This window comes from Pelecanus crispus, chromosome 1 (assembly GCF_030463565.1).
Source record: "Pelecanus crispus isolate bPelCri1 chromosome 1, bPelCri1.pri, whole genome shotgun sequence".
NCBI classification, from domain to species: domain Eukaryota; kingdom Metazoa; phylum Chordata; class Aves; order Pelecaniformes; family Pelecanidae; genus Pelecanus; species Pelecanus crispus.
In genome coordinates this window covers 23,484,376-23,497,234 of record NC_134643.1, presented here as the reverse complement: position 1 = coordinate 23,497,234, position 12,859 = coordinate 23,484,376, and the positions used below count along the sequence as shown (strand labels likewise).

At 38.7% G+C, this 12,859-nt stretch overlaps 1 protein-coding gene across 2 annotated transcripts in view; it reads left to right on the top strand.

Annotated features, from left to right (window-relative positions):
• The window catches only part of MAPK11 (mitogen-activated protein kinase 11), a 32,957-nt gene extending 21,821 nt beyond the window's left edge, over positions 1-11,136 (top strand). For both annotated transcript variants that reach the window (XM_075705415.1, XM_075705409.1), the window contains 6 exons: positions 171-285; positions 407-478; positions 2,083-2,162; positions 6,101-6,179; positions 7,567-7,740; positions 11,051-11,136. In XM_075705415.1, the coding sequence (XP_075561530.1) occupies positions 171-285; positions 407-478; positions 2,083-2,162; positions 6,101-6,179; positions 7,567-7,740; positions 11,051-11,124 (594 nt within the window). In that variant the 3' untranslated portion in view covers positions 11,125-11,136. The remainder of the gene's footprint in view (positions 1-170; positions 286-406; positions 479-2,082; positions 2,163-6,100; positions 6,180-7,566; positions 7,741-11,050) is intronic.
• The last annotated feature ends 1,723 nt before the right edge of the window (positions 11,137-12,859 follow it).

Genomic DNA, 12,859 nt, shown 5'->3' with positions numbered 1-12,859 from the left:
CAGCAGGGAGAGCAGATGAGCTCGCCTGCGGAGTGTTGCGGTTTTACCTCACCAGTAGTGAGGGGCTGTGGATAAACTCAGAAATGAGTAATGGGGAAAAGCAGTAGCTATAGCAGAAGTGAAAAGGGATTTTTAAAATTATTGTTTATTTTTTTATTTTTGTTCTGTAGATTTTAGACTTTGGTTTAGCTCGACAAACCGATGATGAAATGACCGGATATGTTGCAACAAGATGGTACAGAGCTCCAGAAATTATGTTAAACTGGATGCACTACAATCAAACAGGTAAACTGCAAAGACTTGCGTTTTGCTACAGCTGGATATAGTGATAGTTTTAAACCAAGAGGCAACTGTTTAAGGATCTCTGCGATTCATCATACACATTTCTCTCTCCGTTTTTTGGCAGTTGACATATGGTCAGTTGGATGCATCATGGCGGAGCTATTGAAAGGGAAGGCCCTATTTCCAGGAAATGATTGTATCCTTAACATAAAACAAAAAAATGTAGCTATAAAAATACCCTCTAATTCTGCCTTTTTTTCTAATGACTTGAGTGTTTCTATGGAAATGTTTTTGAGGTAACAAACTTCTAAAACAGTAAACAGTTTTTGCTAATCTGTCGGTTTAGTGTATATGACAGCTGAGTATGAAACACACTGGTAGGGAAAAAAAGAGTAACAGATGTTCCTAAACAACAAAAAGTTACATTTATTCTTTGTTGTGTATCTCTATTTAAATAATTGCCTAGTTACAACAGAGCAGATTTCTTCCATGTGTGTATCTTACTGAAATAACATACGGTAAAACTGAAGCTGAGTAAAGGCAGTATTTTTTGATTGGCTAATATCATTTTAAAAAATAGAACTGCTTTTAGGCTGGAAGTTCCCAAAATGCAAACAAATTAACTTTTAAATAACAAGTGAATTAATAGGCATATTGTGTCCTGTTATTAAAAAAAAGCCAGCAGTTCCAGAAATGCCACAGGAGCAACAGAATCCTCCCTTCTCTTCCGTGCTGCGCTGCGGTCCCTGCTGGAGCGTCAGGGATTTCCATTGGCGTTTCCTGCACTGGCAGAAGAAAAGAAAGAGCCGTTGATGAGGAGAGCAGTAAAATAGTAAAAGAAAACTGCAGAAAAACACATAATGAGGAATGAGGAAACAACTGCATCAGAGGAGGAAAGCTTTTAATATGAGAAACAAAGGCACATTTCTTCTGTACTGAATATTGACATTTCTCACTGCTCTGAAACCCCCCAAAAAGCAACCGCTTCTCCTAAAACTATGCTGTTGCCAGGTGCAAAACAACATGACATTGAATTGCCTGAAAAACTGTTAAGAGAGCTGAGACACCAAGTCTCCCCGCTGACCTTTCTGTTGTAACCACAGGCATTGTCCAGGTGTTCATCATCTGGGTGATGGCTGTGCTTCAGACTGTTTGATTACATGATATGTGGTATTTGGAAAAATCAATACATCTAGTTTTCAAGAAATAAGATGGGGTTTGCTGTTATAAAATATTGTCTACGATTATATGATTACAGCAATTTAAATAAAGCTGTAAAATAACCTTGAGTAGCTAGGGAAAATGTGATATACTTTTCAGGTCATATATGACAATGAAAAATGAACATTTTCAAAGTTTTTAATCTTGAGACTGATATAAAACAGATTTTTAAAGCAACTAAATGAGAAATTTCTGCTTATTAGCCCTCAGATTAGTAATCTAGCCCTATGTGCTGTATCGTATTAGACTGTTCTTCAGAAATCCCTCAGATCACTGAAACATAAATGTGCTATTAAAATTAAGCTTAAGAATATGTTAAATTGGAAACTAGGACAGCAAAGCAATATTTTGCATGCACCTTTCTCACGCACAGGCACTCCTGACAGATTCATATAGTACAATAGAGAATCTGATACTCCAGGACTAGGCTTAAGCAGGTATGAATTGGTATCCTTCCATTGACTACGATGGAATTGTCTTGCTGAATAGTTTTAAACATCTTAACTATCTGCATGAAAGCTCATTAATTGTTTAAACCCAGAAGGAACGTATGCTGTTTATTTCCCTGAAATAACGCAGATATTGATCAACTAAAGAGAATAATGGAAGTTGTGGGCACACCCAGTTCTGAACTTCTGAAGAAGATATCATCAGAACATGTGAGTTCACAGCTTCATTCAATTAACTGACTTTCTATCATTCTTTTCTCTAATTGGCATCGTATGTCACTGGTTGTGTTACACAGATACTCTGATCTGGAGATGAGCAAACACTTTTTCTCTTATTTTTTGCTGCTAGAATGCCACCATTCAAAAAATATTCTTTTTAGAGGTATCCAAATGCCTTGACTGTCAGCTGGATTAATTTTGATACTGGTTCTCATGTACTCAGTTTTGAAAGGAGTTTTGCAATTGGTCCTGATGATCTTTTATTTTGCTGCTATACTTACAATAAAAAAATTCAAACTGATGCTCAGCTCAGAGCATTATATTGTTGTTGTTAAATCTGGCATCTCTGTAATTTTTATGCTTTCTGTTGTTGCAAGGGATCTAAACAGATATCAGAATCAAATAATGTGTGTTCTGCATGAGTGCTCTTATCTGGATCCCTAATTTGAAATTGGTATTCATTCATCTCTGAATGCTTGTGTGATGTCCACGTTCATGATAATATGTGTAGTTAACAGTGTGATTTTTAACTCTCCATATGACTTCTTTAAAATAGTAATCTAGGAAATTAGCAATATCCACTTTGTTTCTCTGCTAAAGCTACACTTAAAGGATTCACTTAGACTCATAGAATCATAGAATCGTTTAGGTTGGAAAAGACCTTTAAGATCATCCAGTCCAACCATTGACCTACACTACCAAGTCCACACTAAACCAATCAAGGGTAGACTAGACTAAACCATATCCCGAAGTGCCACATCTACCCGTTTTTTGAACACTTCCAGGGATGGGGACTCCACCACCTCTCTGGGCAGCCTGTTCCAATGCTTGACCACCTTTTCCATAAAGAATTTTTTCCTAATTTCCAACCTAAACCTCCCCTGGCGCAGCTTAAGCCCATTTCCTCTCGTCCTATCGCTAACTAACTTTAAGCAGTAACTGTGGCTATCCAGCTGAGGAATGAGATGTGGTATTGATTGATAAAGGCAGGTCATGGGCACAGTGTAAAAATTCAGATAAACAACAGCGCACAGGTACCTCCTGAGCTGAAACTATTTCCTTAAAGCTTTTCAGTATACATCTCAGACTAATACTAATGGCTATTTTTCAGCTTGTGTGTATATTGATAGGTTTTCTTTGAACATACTAATGACTATACACTAGTGGGTTAAGTAAGCAGGAGCAGTAGCAGAGCCAGAGCAACACTGTATTTCTGGAAGGTCCAGGCATAATGAAACCTCATCAGTATAGGCCAAGGCACAGCCCCGGAGTCTGTGGGTACCCAGCACCTGGGAATGGCCGGGGCAGGAGTAGGATCCATCCTTGTGGCAGGGACTGGGTCAACCAGCAAATCTCAGACTGTGCTGTCCTAAGCACCGGTCCTTGTATAGCCTCGTAGGTCCTTGTATAGCCTTTATGTGTTATTAAGATCCTGCAGTTTTTGCAGTAACGCGTTCAGAGTAGTGTGTGCAAATGCGTGATTTACCCACAACTACTCAGTTTGTAAGCTTTTTGATTATGAGATTAAACACCTTAAATATTTACTGGAGGTATCTGCTTTTGTCACTAATTTCTTGCGTTTCAGAGCATACCTCAAGTGAGCAACAGGAATCCCAAAACTGTTTTACTGGGGCTAATTATACCTTTAGAGCATAGGGAGAACACAGAAAACAAGTTAATGAATGGGAGCGCTGCTAGGTCACTGCTGGGCTGCTGCTGCCTGGTTAGAAGAGCAATGTCAAAGGAGATTCGTGCCTTGCTTGGAGGTGCTTGCCTCTTGCGAGGGAGTGTCTATTCTGTTCCTTCGTTCTAGTTCTTGTTTACCCTGTACTTGGGCCTTATTGTTTAGATACTTGTTAATGCAGCTCACAGTCCCAGACAATTTTTTCCATTACCCTAACAGCAAGGTCAGTGGTTTTCTGAAACGCCAAGCCTATTTTCAGTTATAAGCAGAGGATTAAGGAACTGGAAACTAAAAGATCAACAATGGGATGTTTCAGCACAAGTTACTGAGCTGTTTTGTCAGTCTTTCATGTTAGTATGGGTTTAAATGGTGATTGCATTTCATTATTTTCAGAATAATTTAAATGTCTGGATTCTATTGGTTGGGCTTCTGTGGTGAATAGATAAGCAGAGGGGACAGGTTGGTAAGTATACTTTGGTAGGTCTGTGTTGCTTTCAAAGGACTTCTGGGCAAGGTTGGAGATAATTTTGACCATACCTTGCTCAGTCATGTTTAGATTAGTGATGTTAATTGATGTCTGGACAGAAACAAATAATCCACAAATCCACAGATGTTTGTCGTAAGATAAATTTACCTCTTGTTTCTATGCTATTCCATAGCTTCCATGCAAGAATGTGTGACAGCTCTCTTTTGCTCTGCTGTTCACACATATGTATAAACCAATGCCCTGGAAGACTTAACTCTGATAGGAGCTGCACACCCTGACCTTCTAGCAGGTGTTTACTGCCTTTATGAACTTTAGGGGCATAAAATAGGTGGAGTGAAGCCTGTATTTGACCAGTCTTTAAAAATCGTTCTCTGCATGACTGGCTACAGCTGCTAAGAAGAAATCATCCTTTTAGAAAGCCTTTCTGCCAGCCCCCATAATAAAAAGGGAAAATGCTAATACAGTTTTAACAGGCTGGGGACATAATGCATGAAGGCTTGCTTCTCTTAGTAAGACTCTGAAATGTTTCACTAATGGTAGTCTAGAGTTTTGATAGAATATGCTTACATCTTAGAAGAAGCAGAAAAAATAAATAGATCTGTCTCATTAAATTAGAACACAGTTTGAAAAGAGACTGTGCTATGTAATGATTTAAAATATCTTTGTATCACTTCATCGTAGCTGCAGAAATTAAGATGATGGCAGAGAGAATAGCGTAGGGAACAGGATCTGTTTCCCAAGTGTGGTTGCAGGATTGCACAGATGATATGTCAGAGTCATATTTTATAGTCGCTTCATGATAGTCCAGAAGATAGTTCCACAGTTCTCTATCTGATATCTCACTTGAAGCCATGGAGCTGCTTGGTATGAACAACTTTATTTCCTTTGCTGTCTTCAGTAGGCCAAGGATGCTTAGTTAGCCTCCTGCAGATAGTCTCCTCCTAAGAGGATTGCTAAGTGTGTAGGGAGACATCCCTGTAACACAAACATGTTTTAAAAGGATTAAGGTTTGTTCAAAAACCAGCTGGGTTTTTTACAGATTTGGGGACAGCCATTTGCATCTTCTTTAACTGTTCCATTTCGGAATTCCCTGTTCTGTCTGATCCCAGCCCTTAGGACCAGCGTTCAACCTCCTCTCTTGCCAACCCATCTATCTCAGCCCAGAAATTCATAGTTCATGTAATGTCAGGATCCACGCTGACATTTGTGGGTCTGATACGTGGGTAGGCTTTTCCTAGCTGAGTTTGGATGAGCCTTTCACAGGCACAGTGACAAGGCAAGCTATAAATTCTGTTAAACACCTGAAGATCTGTGCCCTGGGAGTATCAGGATTCGTTCTTTGGTTAGTGAAGCTACTGTTGGACAGAGAAGAGAGAGGGAGGAAGGATGCAGACTGGATTATACCACTTTGCTGAGGGGAGCTGAGAGATGATTTAGGTTGCAGTTTCTGGTTGAACGTTACATGCACGTGTTCCCTGCGGATATACTGCAATGAACCGGTAAGCATAGGTGAAGGCGTAAGTGCTAAGGCATAACCCTTAGAGGAAAATATACCTGTTCAAAACTCTCTTGCTCGTTGTGCAATATACAGGAGTGACTGTTTAAAACAAAGTCATACATTATGGTTTTATGTAAAGAAGGTTTCCTGTGTGTAAGAAACATAAAAAATATTATGTCTGGTTTTTTAGAGTTGATATGGTTACTGTTGGGCAAAATGTAACCTCTGTACATGTGGTATGTATATCGATTTATTCCTAGGCAAGAAAATACATTGAATCTCTTCCACATATGCCTCAACAGGATTTGAAAGCAGTATTTCGTGGTGCCAATCCATTAGGTAAGAAAGTCAGACTGATATAGATGAAATCTTTCATTAACATAGGAACTGAAGCCTTCTTTTGCTGTATGATCCCATATAATAATGATCAGACCAGTGAGAAGAGTATTGCTTAACCTTTCATCCTGAGACTTTTTTCCCTTCATGAAGTCTTTTGTTTCTGGTGAAGATTATGGGAACCTCCTAAAGGAAAACAGTCAGTGGATGAAAAGCCAAGCCAGCTATATGTAGCAGGAATAAATAAAAATGTCATGGGGTCTAGACTAGAGACATCACTTCTGGCTCAGGAAGGCCATGGGCTGTAAATTGCTGGCAAGCAGAAGAATATACCAGGAAGTACAGCTGTTTGAATGACCCTTTTGAGTATTATTTTCTAGGAATATATTAGCCATTGTTGGACACAGGATATCAGGCTAGACAGACCTTTGGTCTGATCCTGCACGATTGTTTTTATGTCTAGCCAATTGGTTTTGCCTGTGCAAAAGAGTTGTTTCTGTGAACCATTTCTTGTGACATGGCAAAGGAGACGTTCGAGTCACCAGAGTCATCTTACTACAGTGCCTGGTCAGTTCCATCAAATGCACATTAAAACATTGTATATAGGGAAGTATTATGAGTTAGAAAGTTTTTAATTCATTCTGTGTATTAAAAGACAATTTTATTTTTACAAATACAAGTAGCTGTGAATGCTTTCTTATAAAAAATGGGATGTATTTGCATGAGGTACATGAGACCATGCTACACGTTAGTATCATAAAGGCAAATTCATGACAGTGCTTATATGAAAGCACTAAAAATCATTTTTATATAATATTTTAAACAGTTATGATAAACTTTCCATATAAAGCCAATTTCAGCCTTACAGATCTCTCTCATTTCTAATATTCTGCAACTGTCGACTTCAAACATATTTTCTTCATGCTGGGTCCTGTAAAGTTGCTTTGGGGTTTTCATCTGATGATTTCATTGGTGCAGCTAATTAAAAGTGTAATCTCACATTCACAATTTCAGTTACGTAAGTTTGCACTGGTCAGGATCAAGTTAAGCACATGATGCACACAACACAGGATATTTAACTTTTAAGCACACAGAGATCTTTTCAGAATGAAGGCCCTGGATGTCTGAAGAGGTGAATCAGATTATCAAATAGACTATAATGAACCTTTGTGCGTACCACAGGGAAACCAGAAGCTTCCTTCAGCTCTGCAAATTGTACTCACAGTATAAAATCTTCAAAACTTATTTATTACCTAAATTTTGTGGGCTTGTCAAAAATGTTAACTGTGTTTAAGATGAGTGAGAATAGATTTTGTGTAAACAGTTGCCTTCTCTTTTATGTCTAGGTGGTTTCTTCTGGCTTTGAACTGCGTTTCTCTTTTTCCCTTAGCTGTAGATCTGCTTGAGAAGATGCTTATATTAGACAGCGATAAAAGAATTACTGCCTCAGAAGCACTTGCACATCCGTACTTTGTACAGTATCACGATCCGGATGATGAACCTGAGGCCGAGCTGTACGATGAGTCAATAGAGAATAAGGAGCGAACCATAGATGAATGGAAAGGTAACAGAATTGCACACAGTAGTTAATACATGCAGCAGAACAAAACCTGACTTAAATAACAATTTTCTTGTGTTTCTAACCAGAGGAATTTGAACTCTTAAGCCTCAGGGAGACAATATTAAGTCCATGTGTGTGGAGAGTGCGGAGTGGAGAGATGGAAAGGGTTGTGGAAGTGGAGAGGTGGAAAGGGTTGTGTTGCCACTCTGGATTCTGATTCCCCCATTCTGTCATCTCCTCACTGGATTCCCCATAGCAGGTTTAATCTTAACTAAAAGCTGATGCTAGTTACCAGGTAACCACACATTCTGTCTTGCTTTTAGTTTTCTAAGTCAGATCCTCAGCTGAAGTAACTGTCCTAGGGCAAGTGACACTATTTAGTATTCTGGTCTAGCTTTGTTCAGAACCAGAAATTAGTATTTTCCACATAGAAGTGTATTTTGTTAATCGTTCTTTAGATAGCCAAGTAACTGGGATTAATAGATAAACCATGCTATTGATCCTGTTTAAGATGAGAGTTGATGATTTTACTTGGGAGTGACACCCCAAAACCCATCCTTGAGAAATACTGCAACGACCTTTTTTTATTCCTTAATTCCATGCTTGCATCATGATCATATTGCACTACAGTGTCACGGAAGTAAGGTGGCTAAATATTAAGTTTGCAAGTACACTGAAAAGTACAGACCAATTTCATCATTGTCTAATGAGGACATATTATGCTAAAAGTTCCTTACTAAACCTTTTAAATTGAGAGTAATGTTCTAGAACACTAATTCTTCCTGTTTATCAATAAAGTCCTTTCCCTGGCTTAAGATGAAATATGTATTCTAGAAAATAAATGTTCTTCTGTTTCTATTTGTAGATTCTATAACTTTTACTCCAGAAAGGTTTGATAAAAATATATTAGCAAAGTGGGTAGGTTTATGATGAAAAATAGTGACCTCCCATGTCTTACTCATGCCCTTCCACTTGTGCCATGTTTTATCCTGGACATTGCAGGGGAGAAAAGCAGACTGACTACAGCAAATACATCTTAAAGAAAGACAGGAGCAGGCTCATGGGCCTCTCTACAATAAAGCAACCTCCTAGAGCCCTGAAAAGGGTTTTCTAGATGCCTACTGCATCTGTACAAACAAGGAGGCTTGACTGGTATTGCTTACTCCTTACATGTGCTCTCCACCTGGCAGCATACAGCACCGCCCATACATCTTGTTTATTGAGAGGCAGGTTCAATTTGCTCCTGTACTTACAAGTGGATGATTTGTTTTCTGCTATTTTTTCAGTTGACCGAGTCTTTAACAGGGAAGTTTAACAATTTCCGAGTCACAAAGCTGATTTCTGTTTGTGATGAAACTCCGCTGCAATTATTTCAGGAACAGTCTTAGCTTAACACTTTCTGAACTGAAATGAGGACATGGAGGTGAATTCTCTAGGAAGGACAGTATCGTATTTTTCTACATCACTGTCCTTGCTGGAACTACAAGTCGAATTCCTTCTTTATACAGGGGAAGAAAAAGGCCTGAGACAAAAATCTCAAAACTGGCACAGCACACGCAGCTCTTCCTCCTGACCATATTTTTATCTCAGGGACTAAACTTTTAATTTCAAGTACAGTACGTGCCACATTTAAGTAAGATGACTTGAAAGGTGACCATTTGCATAAAATGTTTGTATTGTTGATGAAATATTGACCCAGTTTCTCAAGATGTCAGTGGCATATTTCCCCTCTTTTTCTCTTCAAATTAAAAATCAGTGGCCCTTAATCCCAAGAGGGACTGAGCACCAAAGTAAGATGAGATCTCAGACACTGTCTTACAAGTTTTGCACTGAAGGGTTTCCTTGGTCTCTACGGCACACTGCTGAGACTTGCAGCCCAAGCTCATAGATTTCTTTCTGACATGTTTAATCAGTTAGAAAATATATCAAAATTTTAGACGCCAAGAGTACGCTATTCAGAGTTGAATGCTATGCACTATTTCTCCTTAGCTGTTGCTCCAGTTGCACATATCTCAGCATAACATCTGTACGCTCTGCTTGAGTAGGTGGCATGAGAACCAGGTAAGGAGCTTCATAAACATACAATGCACAGCCAGCAGGAGTAATTTGGAATACCGTTCCAGGCGTCCGATTTGTGAGGACGCTGGCTTCCTCTGAATTCAGTCAGGACCACTTTAGCTCCTACCTGGCTGCATGTGACCAGATGCTACTTAATAGCTGCAAGTCAATCACTTGAAAGAGTCACCTAATGAATCCTTCTGCCTCAGGGGTTCTGCACACAGAATTTCTTTCAGAGAAATCCTTCACTGAAGCTGGCACACTGGTCACCATAGACCATGCTACAGCATAACACAACCAGAGCGTAAGCAAGATTCAGCCCAAAGATTTTTACGTACTTTTTAGAGGAGCGCTAGGTCCACTTGCAGGTGTAGCAGCTGTCTAGGACAGATCTGTTTAATAAACAAGCTAATAGACTGAAGTTTGATACAATTTAAACATCACTGTTTGGAAAACAGAACCTGAAGTAATGCATTGTTAGCCATGTATTTCTGTGTGAACAGGATTTGGTCCTTAAAATACAGTATCTAACTTGAGAAAATACATAGGAGCTAGCCGCTGACGACATATTCCATTACTATGCAAGGCACAAAACAGGACATCACTGTCAGCATGAAAAGATAAAGGGCTGTTCCTAAAGCAGGGTAAAATAGCAGGTAATCCATGTTTCTAGCTAAGCCCTTCTTGATGAAAATAGAACTGTTACATGCTCCTAAGACAAAAGAAATTTTTTTCAGAGAACCTTAAAATTAAGCTAGTTACAATAAAACATTAAAAAAAACCCGAAACCTAGATCCCAAGGTATTAGCACAGAATTGTGTGTGATTTATGTTGAAGGTAATTGACTGAGAGATGATAAAGAACATTCTCCGCAGTTAAGAGTGTATCTTTTAAAACCTGTTCGGGTGCTTTTAAAGATTCCATTTTCCTTTACATTTTGTCTTTTATTACGTCATTTTGGCAGGTCATCTGACAAGCATAATTGATGTTTCCATTTCAGGGCCTGTGTGTTTTAGTAATTAGCTGAAGGGGACAGACATATTGTACAATAACAGTATTTGTGAGTCTAATTTGTAATCTGTGGTTAACAGAAGGATTCCTAGTGAATTCGGTCTATTTTGGGATCTGGACTCTAAAAAGGCTGGAAATACAAACTACAAGGCACATGCATCCATAGACCTGTTTTGTCTGGAATATTTTCCTTTTGAAGAGAATACCACCTAATTCTTCTCTCTCCCTTACACCCTCTCTGCAGAACTTACCTATGAAGAAGTGACTAGCTTTAAGCCCCCCGACTTAAAAATGGATAGCTTGGAGATAGAACAGTGAATACAGGCAGCTCTGTCTTGCCTCGCTGCACTATGAAGACTGGTAAAATATAACCATACAATTTAACCTGTGGTCAGACGTAGATTTTACTATCCAAAGACGTGGGAGAAGATGTGGAAAAGCAGATGCATTAATCAGAAGCCAGATGTTGTCTGTTTTGGGTGGGGGTTTTTTGCCTTGTAATATGAATGTATTCCCAACTCACAAAGGGTGATAAAGAACTGCTTCATTCTGACAAAATTATGCACTGAGTTCTGTCAAGCTGTGTGTTCTGCATGTTTCATTTTATCAGTTGTATTGCCAAAATAAAGGTGACTTTTAAAATTAATTTTAAAATTGTACATTTAAAGCATGAATGTATACAAACATGAACACAGAAGTCCATACAAGCAGTCAGTTTTTTTCTGGCATTTTATCTGTCCATTTTCATATTATTTATAGTTAGTGCCTTTATGAAGAGAGGGCGTGGTAGTGAGATAGACAGAATATGCATATGTGGTCATATCTGTGGTGGTCTTACAAATTTACTGGATGTCTCTCAAGCGATCTTAACACCAGTTGAAAGTCAGTAAAAATAAATCTTTGTCTTCTGTTACCATTCAAGTGTCTGTTCTCATTATTTTCCACATGTATTTTTTTTTTAATCTGCACAATAGCCATTTGTGAGATGATTTTACTTCCCGACGGTACTCCTAACCATGCCATTGGTGGAGTGCTGGTGAATTTGCCCCAGTTTACAGGGAGGTGCCCTGAAGGCACTGCGGCAGATCTCTGTAGTCTTCTGCAAGCTTCAGCAACGGTTGTCACAGATGGCAGTGCAAGAGTACTCAGTTCGGTTCACAGCTTTGAATTCAATATTCCTCGTTGTCTTATTTTCCTTCACGTAATCCTTGGAAAAATAATAATTGCCGTTGAAGACATGACAGAACAAGAAGATTTAAGAATTTGTGAAAAACAAATTACCCATCTCATCAGAGTTTCTTTTTAAGCAAAATTTTAAAGGCTTATCTGGCTCTGAAAAGTTGGAAAAATAAATTATAAATTGCAGGACACACCAGATACCGAGATTTCTTAAAGAATTCAATTTATCTGATTTCCCCATTGAAGGCATTAACACTGAAGCAGGACTACCCTTTGGCATCAGGCCTCTGGCAGTGGACTGGCTGTGTCCTTCTACATACTTGTGATTCACTGGTGTTCAGTATTGTTCATTTTTGTGTCTCGTTCTCGCTCTGTCAGAGTCTCACTTTGGAGGTGGCTTTTTATAATATTTAGGTCTTCTGCAACTTTTGTCATTAAGATTCAGTTGTACAGCTATTACATAAGGTAATGAATTCTACTGCATTTATTTACCTTCCTCTGTATCTTTTCTATGTAAAAAGAAAAGCTTTTTCTTAATAAACAGATGAAAAAAAAACAAGTCCAAGAACTTTGCTTTTTCAGAGATACTTGGTAAAGTATTGTTTGTTGTCTTTGAGAAATAGAAATAAGCATTCCATCTAGAAAATGTGCTCCTAATTTGTGGACTAAGTGGTGGACTGTTGTTGATTATGTTGGCCAGTTATCCGATACTTGCATCCAGTGGAATACAGCCACTTGTATTCAACTTTCTGCAAGGCATATTAATCTGAAAGTAAATGCCTGCGTGGATTTCTTGTGAGTCCTCTGAAGTGTTGTCTGGCCGGTGTTACTTTGGCTTCCTACGAAGTTGGATGAAGTCTGTAATGGTCGTGCA